Below are 18,163 nucleotides of genomic sequence, written 5' to 3' on the forward strand. Positions count from 1 at the left end.
TCATGCGTTTAGCAGCATTTCCAATAATTATAAAGGCTGCATCAAAAAAACACAGCGTTGCCGACCCCTGCTCCAGAGAATTGCACAGGTATTTCAACACTTTCATGCCATTGATGTTTGATGGACCGATTAACTAATAATTATCTTAAGGTTGTAGTTTGGGCATAGTGTTAGAGGGTAAGAAATATAATACTATTATATTTTTCTTATAGAGTCTCATATGTTAAATGACATTTTGCACCATCAAAGATAAGCAGAGAATTATCGGGTATTGAGCAAAATGTTAGTTGAACTCTACGAACAAGCAACTGGTCATGGTGCCTTGGGTTGCCATGCTTTCTTTTATTCCAGGTGGCAAATTTCATCCTAATTCTGATCAGTACCTAATTCGCTTAGAAATAATCATAGGTGGTATACCGCCTTGTAGTTCAACATAATTTACCCACAGCATGTACACACTTGGTCCGGTGCAACAAGATGTACTCTGGTGTTCTCTTTTTCAGTCAAAACTAAATTTTGTTTGTAGACCGTAATACGACACCCCTTTTCATCCATGTGATACAAGCGTTCTGAATGTGCAATAATATCGAAATTCTCCTGTAACATTACAAATTAAATCTAAAGCTTTACAAAGATACTTTACTAAACAAAGAAAACATACAAAATTATTAACTAGTTACCTTATTACATGGAGCTTACAGGCAAGTAGGAGGACAAGAAGGTAAGAAGGTTGAGAAGTTATATTTAGACAAGGAGCAATAAAAGTCTATATAACGAACAATAAATTGTCACTGAAGTTATCACTAGCGTTCGTCAAGAGAGAGGGGGAGTCGTTTATGCTGATGATTACGTTTTACAATTGTAGCAGGGTGTCCCTACACAATTTCCCTCTTTTGAAAATGATGAAGTTATACAAACAAACTAAAGTATCGCTTATGGTAAGCCTTAACAACATTACGACACGTCTAATATTACATTACAATTAAACAAAATGTATGCATTGAATGTTTACAAAAACAAAGGTATCACATTATTATAATAATAATAGTCTTTATTAAAAGGTGTATACCCAATACAACGTATGTTACTTAAAAATTTTATAAAAATAAAAATTAATAATTAAAAATTGCCGATGATAATCAACATTCTTCTGTAGATAATACTACCATGTCACCTATTTTTAATGGAGACTATCTCTGCCGCCATTTCGTGCGTTATTGAAGTTCTGACACATATTCATACTCCAACGATTCCAAAAATGTTGCTTCATTTGCTCCAATTGTTGATATCTATTCAATCTATTTAGTTTGTTATCTGTCAGCTTCTCCGATGGTATTCCGGTTAGTGGCCGTCTAATTAAAAATGCCTTGGGTGAGAGGGCTCGAAGATAAAGGACATAACGGACACGAATTGAGAATGGTTTCTGTTTGACTGAAAAAGGTTGCCAATTCTTCAAATGTCAAGTGTCTATCTCCCAATATTCTTTTTGGGTGGAATTTCGCTGATTTGACGCCGGCCTCCCACAAGCCCCTGAAATGCGGTGCATATGATGAGGAAAAGCAAAATGTTATACCTTAATCAGAACCGAACTGCATTATCGAATCTTGATTAGAGAAAATTAATCTATGTAATTCATTTTTAGATCCCACAGAATTATTTCCCTTATCGAAAATAAAAATTGTGCAGCAATCAAATCACTGACAGCTTTTAAAGGTCTTTTTAGGTCTTTGGTTGCAAACATACGAAAATATACAAATAACACTTACATATCTTACAACCAAGACCTTTCCTGTCAGAGATATAAGCGCCCCTGCGATATCAACGCCCGTCGTCTCAAAGATTATACCAGGTGTTAAGCGTTGCTTTGGCAGATTTCCCATGATGGTTTCTATGGATTTACTACCTATACGTCTACAAACTATTCATTTATGTGGAATACCTTTTGCAAGATTTCTTCCATTAACAACTCAATAAGTTTCTCTAACTGTAGCTAATATGAGTTGCTGACCTGAATGTGAAAGACGTCTTTGTCGACAAGCGATGTTTTGAAACTAAAACTATACGATGTTTTTATCGTAAATAAAGCTAGTGGAGTCTCAGTCGTGTAAATAGCCGTAATCCACTGGCGGGGTTACAACCTTTATACGACTTACCTCGTGGATGCGTAAAAGTCCAATTTTGTCTATAGATAGCCTATGGGAAAGTCCCGGGGTCATTCAACATCCAAACCCACGAGAAATTTGTAAATCGCTTACCAGACTGCGTTGGGTCGCTCGTACGGCAGAAGTTCCCGTTGTCCGTCGTCTTTGGTGGCCACCAGTGTCCCGAATATACAGTCAAATTATACACAATATTATCTAGGCTGCTGCGGAATAGGAATGAGCTCCGTAATGGAGATGATTTTCAAAATAAGTCGAAAACCGAAATCGACACTCAGCATGAGCGTGTGCGGCTCGGAATTCACATCGGGCTGCTGGTGTCGCAAGCATACATTCGATAAACGGCGAGTGTTGCGTCCAACTGAATCTGATTTGCGACAGCAAATTCGCTCGCAGGCTAGACTAGATTAACTGTCGCATAGGTATATATATCGGTAATATTATAATAGTCGGCGATTAAAGGTGAATATTCGCCAAACCAGCTAGAATTTTCAATTGTGCCTCCAACTCTCATTACTCCAAATTCATCTAAAAAAGGATTCGGTGATAACACTTTCGAACTTTTTTAAGGTCACACCAGTGTGACTACGAGTATTTTTTTCCTCGTCATCACAGCAAGGGTTTCTTTACTACACATTGTTGGTCAGTGCTATGATTGATGTGTCAATTTCTATTCTCTGGATCTCGGCATTCTCGATAGTTTAGATAACGAGTGAACAATCATTCATAACCGTTCATAAGACCGGTAATTGTTTTTTCCCTCGTCTTCACACCACGGGTTTAACTACACAATTTATATCTTTACGTTAGTGGTGTGATAAGTACAATCTGTCAAAATAGGCAAAGATGTATAACTTTTGTACTTAGGTATATTAATTAACGTAGTAGTTCCATAAAATGGCCTAAAGATGTATAATTATTAAAAATTTTGTTTGCGTATTAATTTATCTTTTTCAATTTGTCTCTTTTTCCTTGGCCTTTTTTGAACGTCCTCTTTGAAGAAACATATACATAACGTCAAATAATTTTGGTTAATTATTTTGTTTAGTGGAGAGTGCCAACTTACGCAAACATTATTTGTTCTGTGTCTTTCTCCGTTAACGTTCAATTCTGCAATGGAACTTTCATTTGAGCAGTTTTTCGTCGTATACGTTAAAAATCTTTTACTTCGCCGAGGCACCCAAATCTTTGGTTTATTTTTTATGTATTTATTTCCCATCTTTCAGTGATAAATTCTGGAGGCACGAGAGGTTATGGTATGGTTACGTATAGGCTATATTTATATCTGATAAATTTTTGTTTTCAGATATATTATTCAAATCAACTAGAGTATTTGAGTTAGAACGAAATTTTCTACCAGCTGTGCTTAAAATTTGGGTAACTCAATTAGATATATTACTAATATATATCCCAATAGTTAACTGATCGTCCGAAATTTTTTAAAGCCTGGATTTTTTTTGAAACCTGATCAATAATTAAACGTCATGCAATATCTGAGTCCTTAAGTATGTTCTCAATCCGAATCATTACCTTTATACCAGTGCTGAAGCCTTTGAAAATGATAAAAGTGAAAAATCTATGAAACGCCTTTTGATGGGCTTAAATTTTCTGAACATTTACCATTGTAGTTTATATTTTTTTACATTATCGAAAAGTAGAGATTTTGACGAACAGAAAACAGACAGACAGAAAAAAAAGCTGATATTTGAAGGGAGAATTTTCGATTGAAAATAAGGGTTCTTTTTCGATATTTGTGTCAAAATAAGATGAAAAAATAAATATTTCTATCCCAATAAATTTAAACATTGTATTTGGGACATAAAAAAGATAAATTTTTACCAAATTTCGTAAAAAATAAAAAAATAAAACCTGGTTTTTTGAATTTTTCACATAAATTTTGAGGTTATGTGAAAAAATTGTAAACACAAAAGTTGTAGATCTTTTTATTACCTACAACTTTGCCATTTGACTTATTTCCATAGGACGTGCAGTTTTGCCGGAAATCGAGATAAACCGTTTTTTACCTTAAGACACCTTCCGTTTCCCACTTCCCGACCTCAGATCGCCCGTCATTTATTTTTCCTTTCATTTTTGTTATATTCTCTTTCGTTTCCATTGGGTTTCATTCTACTATTATTTTTTTGGTTTCAAAAATTATCGACACTGATCTACTTACGTGATTAATAATTATTAGTAATCGTTTATTATTATATCTCTGATACAAAAGGTCCCACGCTCCATTGTGAACAAAATTCTATTGATTTGATAACTGATACAGCACCGCCTTCCAACGCCGCCTTTCATTGTGGTGATACAATCAATGAAATGATTGTATCTCTGTATTCTAACCACTTGTTATAACATCCGTCAAAAGTAGGTAATTTAATAGTAGGCAAGGCAATGTTGTTTGATATAGAATTTTATAATATACACGACTGATTACCAAACAAATTATAAGATAAAGTTTGGCGCTTCTCGCTAAGATTACAGGCAGCATCTATAATGATAATTTAACTGAAATATAAGCAAATTTATAATTTTTTCTTTAGTACCATAACAAATCCTTATATGACAATTTACAGTAAAAATATAAAATAATAATAGGTTATTCACATAAAAATTTACCTTTTGCTGTGCGCGCGGATAACTGTTTTTACTTCGACGACCATAGTCATCGTAGCGAGTGACCGCACTTACAAAGAAGCATGGCCAAATCGTACCTAAGAGCGACCCGATGTGACATATACATCAAAAAAATGTCCTTGACTTTTGAGTGTCCACTGTGGTCGGTGGCGGCTAGGTGGCGGCCGTTTTAAGTAAGTATTGTTCTACAAATATTTTGTAGTTTGCACAATTGCAATTTATTGCGTTGCAATATTAAAGGTCGACAAAATGTAATGTTGGTGCTGCCATTTTACATCGTAATAAATTTCCCTCAAAATTAGGGAAATGCACGACTGTAGGAAGATCAATTAATTACAGGCTTTATTTAAGCAGCTTTTTCACCTGTTCTAGTGTATGTGTCTGTCTGTAATGAATAAATAAATTTTAGGCATTTCTCAATTCCCGTGTGGCGATCAGTTTCTTGCCGCTTCTTAAAATTCAAATATTTTTATTCAAAATAGGATTTACGAAATCGCTTATTTGTCTTTATCGCTTCCAGCTTTAATCTGGTAAAAATTTGGATAGCCATTTGGACCAATGACTTTACCAGTTTTCGGGCAAAGTGAAAATTCGCTTTCGTCAGCGTTAAATATTCTAATAAGCCGTTGAAGCATATCTAGTGGCCCTTGTTGTATAAGAAAGATTTCAAGCTCTCGAAACCACAATCTGGTGGATTCTTTGGTGACCCTTGCTCGAGCTTTGTTAATGAGTTCTGCTGATCACAGCCATATTTCGGGATTATTCCTATTTAAAAAGCTTTACTGTGTCTGGCCTGTCTTTCTTCGACCTTTAAAAGGTTTTTATTGACTACATATCTCTCAATATTTTTGAATAGCGTCCAAGAGTTCCTATTTTTTTTAGGGGAAACCTAAGCTAAGTAAATGATCCACTGTACAACTACCTTTCCACCAGTTGAGCCAAGGATAGGGTCTGGTCCTCGGTTTTTAACTCATCGGCCCTTTTCCCGATTAGCCTGTCTTGGATGGTAGTTCTACAAATTCCATATATTGTAGAGGTTTCTCTAATTCATTTCTTATAATCTCTGATTTCTTTAAGAGTCAGGTCCATATGTTTTGGTGGATGATTAGCAGTTTTTTTATTTTATGATGCATTCGACATCTGTTATTGCATACATGAATAGCAGGCTTGCAATTAAATTTGATATCTTACAGAACAGAGCTCTGAAAATAGTATCTGGTGCAATGTATTAAGTTAAGTTTGCATGCTATTGTAATGGCTAAATAGGAGATACTTTAAGCTATTGTAAGACCAAATTTGTACCAACCTATTTAATAGCAAATAAATGAATATGAATGAATGAATATGAATATTAATGTGTTCAACTCCCATAAGGGCCGTGGAAGTTGAAACAAAAATAATGCCTTTATTTTTGAGGCGGCTTTTGCTTGCATAAAGATACTGTCTCAAAGTAATATACTCTAATAACAAATTAATAATGAGTAAAATTTTATCTTATATAAATAGATCTCTAGGATCATTAACAACAGGGATTGATCTCTTAAGTGGTATCTCTCCAGAACTGCCCAACATAAGAAAACAATCACATTGGCCATGTTACTCCTTTTCTTACCAGTGTATTTTTCAACCCTTAACAGAAATGAAAAACAGAATAATCAACAATTTAGATATGCTACAATTTTTAAGTAATAATAAAACATACTATGTTATGTATACTGATGGAAGTAAAGGGAGTGACTATGTACATTCTGCTCTATACAATCCACAAACCAAATTTTGTAAAAATTTTGTTCTACACCAATCATGCTCAATTTTTACAGCAGAATCATATGCAGTTTATCAGGCATTAATAAGATTTATACGCGAAATTCACAACTTTAAGAACTTTTTAATAGTAACAGATTCTTCAGATAATCGAATTTCACTTGAATGTACGTGTGTATGTATTATTATTAGTCATCTATTTCAGGGTTTAAATTAATTACATAGTAAACAATTCAACGTTAGCTATTTTTATATAGTCCCTCAGTGAGAAAAGTAAATATTTAAGCTTAATAAAAGGTTTAACTAATCTTACAGTTAATTTTAAATCTAACTATATCCTCTTTTTTATAAAAGAAATAATATATAAATACCACCTTGAGCATATTCAAGTGGCCTTCCTATGGGTGCCATCACATAAAGGTATAACAGAGAACGAAATGGCTGATAAGAGTGCATATGAAGGTATTAATTCAGTTGATGTTAAAAATGTTATAGAGATTCCTATGACTGATTTTCTCCAATATATTGACCAAGAAATTCAAGTTATGGTTAGACATGTGGAAGAAAGACCAAGATAATAAAGGAAAATGGTATGGCCGCATACAATAAAACATACCTGTCAGACCCTGCTACAATCAATTGAAGGATTGCAACAGAGATTTTATTACCACGATAAATAGATTGCGTTTTGGCCATAATACTGTACCGTCACACCTTGCAAGATTGGGTATTGTTAAGAATAAAATTTGCCCACATCGCAATTCAAATGAAGGAACTATGGACCAACATATTTTCGACTACCAAACATTTCTGATTGACAGACTTGTGCTGGCTAGTGAAATCAGTGACTCCAACATTTTATGTGATTCTTCATCCCGCCCGCCTCCACTTGATCAGTTATTAAGAGACAAAAGAAGTTATAAACCATTATATAAATATATTAAGAATACAATTCTAACAATATAAAATAAAGTGAAGTGATAAGTGAACTGTGAAATGAAAAGGATACATATTTAGATAATAAAAAAAGACTTGACTTAAAGGTCTTAGTTACCAGGTCATAAAATCCCAAAAAAAAAAAAAAAATCGCTACCGGGCCGCCACGTTGCTTGTATCTGCCATCTGAGTATATTTTATTTAATCTGTGGTATGTACAATCTCTTTGAATTTGACCTTGAATTTGCTTCAAAGAGTAAAATTAATTGCTTTGTCTTCGTTTTGTTATTTGAGTATTCTAGACTTTGTAAATCTGGATTACGATATACATAATAAAGTGATCTGTGACAACGATATAACTTTTGGATTTAAGTATAATTCATTGTTGGTATTTACTAATTGAGACTGCCTAGCATTTCGGTGAAGCATCAAGTATCAACCATTGTGAGACTATGTATGTGTTCTGCAATTCAGCAACACCTCTGCAGTGGAACTGTTTGGTTCAGCCATTTGTCCACATGTTATGCTATGTGGAAGATAATTAATCTTACTTGATACTTAATGGCAGATGTAATCCCATTATTAGATAGAATCCATCTCAACTTCAACAAGCAATACTTAATGAATTTGAGAACAGAGTGGCACCACATCAGGTAATTTATCGATTTATTATTTTTATTATTACATAAAAAACTAATACTACTAGAAAGTAGTAATTACTATGGAAACAATGAAAATATGGCATTATTTTAACTGCCTACCTATCGTGGTTAAACTTTAACCCCCTTATTCATAATAGTCTGCTAACTTAAAGCATTGCTAATTCTCACTCTGCCTTCTATTGACCTAAGTCAGAATGAGAAAAAACACTCCTTAGCGGCTGTTTAAAGTTAGTGGACCATTATGAATAAGGAGGTTAAAATAAAACGATAACTCTGCATGTTTGGAACATTTTAAATTGTAATAATGTATGCAGCCTATGGATATATAATATGTATGTGAAGTAGTTCATAACAATTATATTCTGAGCAGCACTGCATTGTAATGGGTAGTGTGTATCATAACAACCAACTGTATTTAATGCTCATAAATTAACTAACTTACAAAATTACAGTTAATTTGACTAAAGATCTGAATATTGTTTATTATTATAGTTTTAAATAATAATATATTAAAAATAATATTTATATTATTTCTTTATTATATAATATTATATTTAATGGAATGTTGGTACTGTTGAGGAAATCAAGGTTTCATTAGGACCTACTGATTAAAGAGTTCTTTTAAACTAAATAATGATAATGATGAAATAACATTACAAACAAAGCAATAAATAACAGCAGTTTTATAACTGTAATTACTAAGGGTTATCTTATGGCGCTCCATGACATTGGTAGTAGCTTAAACATAATGTTCAGTAACCAATATAATAATATTGCTGACATATATACTTATATACATAATTATATGTTTTAGGTGACCTCTTCATACCATGGCTGTCATCCTTGTTGTTTGAGATTAAACAGTGCAGTAATGCAGTCTCAACGAGTAGTGGTAACACTAGAATCAACTGAGACTAAGACTTATGCAAACCCAAGCCCCTCAGATAAAGAGGAACTACTGCAACCAGTACCAATTAATTTGTTGCAATATAGGTGTGCAGCTGTGCCTGGAACCTGATGAGACTACACTGGGCAAAATATGTACAATTGTAGGTGTTGTCACCGGTCACTGTCCCTTCAACAAGCATCTAGCATAGGTGTAACAGACAGCCCTTTGTGTAGAGGATGCATGGATAGTTGGAGTAAGAAGACAAATGAAAACTCACAATGGCCCAATCAAGACGCTAAGTGTGTAAACAGCCCAGCTAAACTAACTAACTGTAGATGTGCAGCTAATACTGCATCACAATGAATGAAAACACAACTAAGCAACCTTATTGCTATTCAGCGAACCCTTCTTGACAAATGGGAATAAATTAACATACTCTAGGATAATACACACACATATATATATATATATATATATGTATATAAATTGATGAAATAGTTATACTATAGTTACATTTCCACTACACAACGCATCTGAGCTTTTCTTATATAAATAGGTTCCACACTCTGATAGCCTCATCCACACATTGCATCTTTCTGGGATGTGATAACAGAGATTTATTTAGAATTTCTGATTAGTTGAGAGTTGATTATGGTATCACAACACAAATATTATTGCCAAAGGATTCTCGTGTTTGTTTGGACATACATTTAGCAAGCGTCAGTTTTTCGGTCACTCATCAAAGCGTCACAAAACGAAGAAAGGCATAAACTGTATTGAAGGGTTCGAGCTCTTAACTATTAGACAGTTAGGCCTACTCGGTTTTTTCTAAACCATTACTTAACAACTGTCGCTGTTTGGTTTCCTGTCTACTGTCTCAAGATATTCAAATAACTGGAGTATCCACATTCACTTTCTCTCACGAGTTCTTTGAGGTTTGCTTCCAATTCATGCCTTATGTTTTCAGCCTCTCTTATTCTTGTTGTCCCATCACGTAGAACATACGCAGGTACATTCTTGTCGATCGGGTCCTTAAAGTAAGGAAGGGTCCTAAAATAGTCTTTCATTTTATGGTTTAATATCCCTAAAACTGAATGTGTTAAGGTTTCGGGACCCGTGATAAGAGACAGACTGACTTCTAACTTGCTAGGGGGTATGATATTGCAGTTGATACTAAGGATAGACAACGAATCCAAGATAGAAACTAGTTGATTAAAGTTCTTATAGAGAGAAGTAAGGATTGACAATATCAGTAAGGCAACGACTTGTTCTTTTTTCATAAAGGGAATGTAAACGACTGTCTTGTCATTGTAATCCAGGACTTCTGAGTTTCTTTCAATGGATAGGAGACACATGATGAGATTCCTTTGATGCCTCTTATTTAGAAAGTGTTCTGTAATCTCTTCTACTTGATATTTTTGTTTGATTATCCAGATACAAGGGTGGTTTTTGAGGTCCGTAAATAAATGGTTATTAGCCTGGCCGATTATGTTTTTAAGATAATTGACTCTGTTCCCTCTAGTCGATAACAATTGTAACTCATTATCCATGAGTTTCCAATTTAAAACGTGTAATTCATCGAGGGGTTCTTGTAATTCGGAGTGACACATTGATCCTGTCAGGAAACATACTAAGTAGACCTCGTTATTGTGCGGATGACTAGAAGAAGGTTTGTGGAAGTTGCATGAGTAACCATAACTATGACAGCAATTTCTGATGTCTTCGAGATTCCTCTTTTTTTGTACGAACATCTTATTGATTAGAAGGCTCTCCTCTCCCATATATTCCTTAACGAGGGGTAAGTAAATCTCTAGCTTGTCCGTATTAGTAATGTCTGTTTTAAGTTCTGCGTCCATACTAAAGATAGCCACCCTTCTTCCTTCTGACTGTAATATTCCCCTCATTTTATCAACGAAAACTTCTGTGGTTATGTCGGTCTCTCCTAGACAAGTATCTTCTATATAGGCCAGTCTTTTCACTAGGTCACAAGAGTCACCAACCAGAGCTGGGGGTACTATATTCAGTATATTCTCTTTATTTTCTACGATATCACTTTGCAACGTGTTATATATTAGGCGGCATGACGGATACAAATGAGATAGGTAATTTAGAATACCACCTGATCCCTCCGCAAGAGTGATGACGAGTCCCTCATCTTTTAATGCGCATCTGTAGTGGCTAAGGACTTGGTGGATTTTGGATGCAGAGGTACTAATTTTCCCAATAGGCCTTGTACTGTGATGAACCCATTTGACCCAAAGAGGGCTCCCTGTCTTCCCACTTTCGCAGAGGGACTCGAAGGAGAAATGAAAGCAGTCGTCCAAAGGATCCGCAACAGTAACCAAAGCAGAAGAAGTTCTTTCATCACCTAAGAGAAGGTCTAATTTAGTTGATAGCGGGAATTTGGATTCTATATGTTCACTGATCTCGTTCTTAAGGTCCCTCCAAACTGATATAGCATCACTCTCTTCGAATTTAACCTCTACAGAAAGTCTTTTAGTAAGGTCCATAGGAATCTTTTTACACCATTCATGTACACTAGTCCCCCCACACTGCGGAGTTCGCAAGATTCCTTGTTTCTGAACCGTACTTAAAGAAGACTTTTCACGGATTATCTCTCCCACAAAGATTCTCCATAAGTAAGCTTGTTTTGATATAAGATCTGAGATGAATGTCGTAAAAGCACAAGCACTGAAGAAGAGGGACTTTCTTCTTTTGACATATTCAGAGACTGACTTGGCAAGGACCTTAGCAAGACCGCTTGTTTGTGTGACAGAAGAATGTTTCTCTATGGGAATATTTACTGTTCTGAATATTTCCTGCATTCTTTCACTATTTATGATGAGATACGAGAGATGTTCGAAAACTGAAATTGGATACTCCCTAGACTTTCCCAAAATGAAATCAACGAGCTGCTTGCTGTTTTGGAGCATCCCAACTAATACATAGTCAAAATTGGCATTTCTGAATTCGGACATGAGGTTGCTACTTGTTCTCTCAGTAGATTCTTCTGTCTTTGTACTTTGGAAAGTTTCTAACGTGTTGTGCACTTCCTTTTCGTGCATTCTCATCGCGGTTAACTTCCTACCTACTGAAACAGACATGGCAAGAGTACAAACTTGTATGCTTTCTGTTAAGTTTGTCTTACTGAGACGAGATCGCACTTGGTCTTGGACTAATCGAGATTGATAACTCATATGCTGAAGGTTTATTGAAATTGCTTTGTTTAATATAAGGTAGGTACAATCTGGGCAATTAAGGGGTATGGCATAAGTATCAGCTATGGGTAACCCTCTGTTTGCTCTTTCTATTATATAATTCTGAACATACAAAAATATCTCCTGGAAAAATAGGTTATAGTCTTCATTTCCTCTCAATGCTTTTCCTAACAAGTTAGTGTTGATAGTCACATGAGTAGCAAGATTCTCCATCAATGAAAATAAGGCCGATCTCTTTTGAGAGGACGCTTTAAAACGATGTTCGTAACTCCCCCCGTAGTTCCTCCCACACCAATCTGATAAAGGAGTCTCACTGAATTCTAAAGGTAAATACTTCAACTTGTCTTGAATCATTTTGTTGACTAACTGTATAAGCGGACTAGTCGGATCCATCCGTTCTAAGTAGGTCAAGATGTAATAAAGCTTCATAACGGACTTTATCTGAGGGTTCGGGTTGATAACTGTAAGCGTGGGTTTGATCATCTTCTCAGGAGTGGAAGATCCCAAATACGGTTCGAATGGTCCTCTTGAGGTAAGTGCAGCTTTTCCACTCGTCTTGAGCTTGTAGGAAGTTTTAGCTACTATACAGTCTCGTTTATCTTCCTTTTCCATTCTGTCATAATCTTCTATTTTAACCTGTTCACAGGGCACGGGGCTCGTAATCCCAGTGATTGGGAAACCCCATGTGGTCTCTCTTAACCATTGTGCCGCCTTGAATGTGCAAGGAATCGTTGACAAAACTTGTTCCAACAAATGTGTACCAAGGACTGGGAGCTCTGCCTTGACCAATCTTCTTTTAAGTACTTCTACAGCCTCAGCATCTTTAAACTTACCTAATGAGAATATTGTCTCTGTTCTATTTGGATCCTCATTAATCATTCGATTTATTGTTTGGAGATTTGAGAAGCTCCCAATCAATTGAAGTTGCACACCTTCGTTGGAATTCTTTAATATCTCATGTGCCAAGTTTGCAACATATGGTCTCATTGTTGTTAAGATACTGCAGAGGCTCTCTAAGTCACTTCTGTCCGCTCCTAGAAGTCTAATGACCTTTGGATTAGTAACATATGTGGGTAAGAATTCCTCGATCAATTCCCGAGCCTTTCTTTCAAAATTGGGCATTCCCATGATATTCAAACTATAGATGTCTTCAACTAGCTTTACTGGATCGTAGTCAGTCTTGATTTTGCAAGGAATAAGGTGAAGTATTCTATTATAAATCTTTGGACTATTTCTTCTTATGATTAAAAGAATTCTTAGCCATATCGTCAGAGGGTCAGGACATCCTCTTTGACAATGTTGGTACATATTAGATAAGGGCAATCCGCCTAGAATTGATGGAATATTCATCAGGGCACAAACATTGTCGGTGTCTCGGGATCTCAAATCTACTACTCCTTTCCTCTTAAGAGTATTCCCCAATTCCAGAGAATATAAGAAAAAAGGAGTAATAGGGGACAGATAATTCCTGGACATATTCTCAGTGGTAGTTGATACCCCCGTAATAAGGGATTGGAGAGAGGGAAACCCTTCATTAATGTCTGGAATCATCCTGTTTAATCTTTTGAGACTGTCATCTATACGAATAGATTTATAATATCTGACTTTGGAATATTCAAAGAGGTTTTGTGAGTACCATGTTTCTTGTAATTTTAATGATAAGCCTGCAGATCTGAACAGATAGTCTAGACTATTAAGTAGCATTTTAATGTAAAAGTGGGGCCTGCTTTGCTGTTCGTCATTTAGCCTAATGTGAATGATCTGATTGTCCCCTTGTCCCATAACTTCACCTTGGATGTTACACTCCTCTAAAGCGATCTTAATTATCATTATTGTGGTCAGAGTCCACGCCTTCTGCCTCATCCCCTCGAAACCTCCGAATTGATTATAGTGACAGTAATTTCCTGCTAAAGGCTCTCCATTAGGACCGATTTCAGGGGGTGTGAGTCTAGAGCTAAGCAGTACCATGCACCTATTAAACCACAAGTGTGAATCAGAATAGAGGTTCTTTCTCCCATGGAGTGCATCTAACTCCTGAAAGAGATACTTGTTTAAGTCGTGTCTGTTCAACTGGTTCCAAGAGCTTAAGTCCAATACATTTAGCAACAAGTGGGATATTAGGTTGTTTGATTCCAATTTTAATAATTCCAACAAAAATTGAGTATTTTTTCTTTTTGAAATGCATTCAATTCCTTTTTGAATATTTCAAGTTTGTAATCTGTAAATACTATTGATGAACATTTATTCCATTGTCGTCTATGTATCGGAGAACAGCACCAATTTGAGCAATTACTTAATGAAGATCCACAAATTATTGAGGTGCACAGTGGTATTTTGGGTCTGAGTACCTCTTTAATGAATGAGAACTGGCGATTCTGGTGACAGATTGTCACAATTATTAATAATAATACCAATAGATCATTTATCTCAGATCAGATCCATATCTCTGTTACTATTGTGTTACTTAAAAACTAATGTTAGTAGGTAAATCGAAATTTTGGTATGAAGCCACACTTTTGTTAAAGGGTGGACTCACACAGATCTACAAAAACATTCAGTATAGTGTCCGTGCTGCTGCGGACTCGATTGAGCAGAGATGTGAGTCTTTTTTGTTTGTCGTTTATGTTTTATGCACTATTTTTGTGCAATATTTAAATTTAAGAGTGTTTTGTGTATGTGTTGTTGCTGGTGCTCTTCCTTTAAAAACCCATCAATAGACACCTCCGGGAATTTCACTGATGCACTGCAGCGACATGGTAGCCCCAGCAATACCCTGAGTGCATTATTATATTGCAATATGGCAAATAATGGTAACAAGAAGAACATAAGAGAGATTAATGGGTAAGATAAGGGAAATAATGGTGAATAATGGGCGGGCATTGTAGAATACTGCTGTATTCGCCTTGTAGCAGAATGTTGGGATGCAGTGCACATGTTATGACTCAAATTATATTTTAATCGCTATTACTCTGTTCAGGATGATGGTAATAAGATATTGTAATAGGGTTTGTGGTTCATTTGACCGGTTTTCTAATTATCTGGTCTTCATTAAATCCAACTTTAATGCAATGATTTCATTAAATAAATATATACTGTCAATGTTCCATTATATTCAACTTTCACATTTGAACTTTACAATGTTTCATTAATTCATCATTGGAATAATTAAATAAGTTATTGCTAAAGAAGCCAAATATGTCTGTAAATGTTTTTCGATTGTCAAATCTATCCTTCCTATCCTAAAAAAAATCTCTACTACTATTATCTATATTCTATTCTATATTTGATTTTGGAGTCTACTAAAAACTACCTTCATTCCAAGGATATATTGAAAATCTGTTGTTTTTTTTTCTTGGATGTATTGAATTTTTTGGTGGGTAATTTGTTTCTATGTTGAGTTCGTGAGACATGTTGGTAGCTTCTGCTAACCCCGTTTGAAAGTTTTCAGCCGTGCACTATTCTGTGAACTTGGCAAGTAACTTATTTAACAACTTTATGCAGATTTGAGTATTCATTGTGGCGCTCTGACTCATTTTGCTGAGATCATTTATTTCGTTTAAAAATCGAACCAAATTATGACAGAAAATCTATAATTTTACGTTCGGTCCACCTGAATCCCCAAACCCGATCCCCAGGGGATCCTCATGAACTTAGAAGTTCATCAGGATGCCTTAGATGCAGATTCATAACAATAGGCTCCATTCACACTAAAATAAAAGATAATAATTCACCATTTTAAAATTATATTTTTTATTCCTTATAATCAATTCTACTAATATCAGAAACACACTTAAAATTTATAAATTTATCTAACAATATCTAAAAACTGTCCAACAGTTATTTCGTTATTCAATAGTTCCATCTGTGCTTCCTGGATGAATTTATCGTTAGCGATTTCTTCTGTTCTGCGTGTCCTCTTGGCTTGTCGTCGCTTCTGTTCAGCATCTCTTTTCAGTGCATTTAACAATTGTATGATGTCTGCGCGTTTACGGCCGATCATTTTGATTAAACTTGAGTTCCAGTTTACACTGCAATTGTTGGTACGATGTCTTTCACTAAACACTGACCACATATCTCTAACGTCGTCGTTTTTGAGCCAGTATTTCATAGTTTCCTAACTTCAATAATTTTGGATGATCTTCGCTCATGCTCGATATATATTTTTTTATATAGTTCCATCCATCAGTAATATAAGTAACGAGTAATAGTGGCAATGCACTACATAACATAACCACTCTTCTCGTATATTTGTTTTTTAGCAAGTTGAGGTTTTTGCCTTTTTTACGAATATTTTTCATTACATGGAAATAGCAAATGTTTATATCTGCCTCGTGAAAATTTTCCTTACTAGCGTTAACAGCGGCTTGTTCCATATCAATATTAATTTTCTTGGGGTTAAAATAAGGTACCTGGGCTTTGATCATTTTAAAAAATATATCGTATGTTTCAGTTTTTCGGTCACTCATCAAAGCGTAAAGTAATGGCACAACATTTGTTGAAGTGAGAGAACTTTCAATATCTCCGTGCATGAGATATAATTGCTTAAAGGGTGGTGAGCAACATTGGAAAGTACAATTGCAGAAAATATGTTGTATAGTGGACAACACTTCTTTGTTCTCATTGAAACAGAAAATGATAACACGGGGTGAGGATTCTCCCAAACCATGTACATCCAGATAGTCACACATAAAGTCTAAATGTGTTCTGGGAATTGCTACCTCATTTACTTTACTGCAGCAAATTTTTTGAACATCTGCAGATTCATTTTTTATCTTGTATAGAGCACTTTTTAACCCTTTGAGTGGTGGTACCGTTACCACTAAATCTAATCCTCTGTTTTTTAATGGACCAACGCATTCATCATATATTTCACGTATTGGCCGGGAAATCAATTTTCTAACTTCGTCTTTGCACTTATGTATAGCCAGATCGACTTCGTTTTGGACTTCATTCTTTACGTATGACAATACGTGTGGTCGTGCTTTCACAACGGATGTTCCCTGTTGAAAAAGTATACAGTTATAGTAAAAACACCTCATGTGGCATAAATGTACATACATAAATACTGACAGAATATTTACTTACATCGACAGTTAAATAGCCGCTGCACTTCAATTTTCGCCAGTTGGTGCACCGCACTAAAACAGTTCCTTTTGTTGGATTTTTCTTTTTCTTATGATATTTTCGCCCGTCAAATATTATCACTTTTCCAAGATTCTGTATCACATTTTCCATTTTATTAAATTACCGATTCGAAGATTACACACAGAAAGATGTGAATATAGAATGACATTTCATTGACAAGATTGCATTTCTGGCCAGTTGCTACAGTTAGCTAGATCAATAAAGGATATGTATGAAAACATTGCCTCCATGTGAATGCAACTTTGGATTCTTTTACCGCTAGGGGATCCTGGTGAACTCCTGAGTTCACACGGATCCCCTGGGGATCAGGTTAGGGGATTCTGGTGGACTGAACGTAATTTTAAATAGGGGACGGTCCCCAAAAACCAGACACTAACATTTACTATAAAATCCACATGCAAAAATCATAAATGTAGTTAATTGAGCCCTCTTCAACATCATCACAAGTTTCATGAGCCCATTGCAAGCTTGACTGTAAATCCAAAATTCATCATTACCTTTTTGCAAGATTTAACAAATTGTGGTTTCAGTCACTGATGTTGGTGATCTTGATGTTTGAGATGTCACAGATGAATTTTTAGGCCTCCTTATTGTGAAAAAAATATATATTTATTTCAGTAACAAAAATGGTACAGACATAATAGTGGATGAGACCTTCTATTAAGCGAGGAACACCTGTGCCAGAAGGCCACGTTCAAAATTTAGTCATTTATTGTAGTCAGGTCGTTAGTCGTTCTTGCCTTTTAG

At 35.3% G+C, this 18,163-nt stretch overlaps 1 protein-coding gene across 1 annotated transcript; it reads right to left on the reverse strand.

Moving 5' to 3' along the window:
* Positions 1-5,170: 5,170 nt before the first annotated feature.
* On the reverse strand, positions 5,171-14,134 carry LOC126973740 (uncharacterized). Its single transcript, XM_050821066.1, has 2 exons — positions 13,105-14,134; positions 5,171-5,187 (listed from the first exon to the last, which is right to left on the reverse strand). The coding sequence occupies exons 1-2, from the start codon at positions 14,132-14,134 to the stop codon at positions 5,171-5,173; spliced, it is 1,047 nt and encodes a 348-aa protein (XP_050677023.1).
* Between the last annotated feature and the right edge of the window lie 4,029 nt (positions 14,135-18,163).

This window comes from Leptidea sinapis, chromosome 2 (genome assembly GCF_905404315.1).
Source record: "Leptidea sinapis chromosome 2, ilLepSina1.1, whole genome shotgun sequence".
In the NCBI taxonomy this organism is placed as follows: domain Eukaryota; kingdom Metazoa; phylum Arthropoda; class Insecta; order Lepidoptera; family Pieridae; genus Leptidea; species Leptidea sinapis.

Excerpts from the sequence above, each read along its gene's own strand:
- LOC126973740 (XM_050821066.1), bottom strand. The coding sequence starts at position 14,134 with ATGAGGCAGAAGGCGTGGACTCTGACCACAATAATGATAATTAAGATC.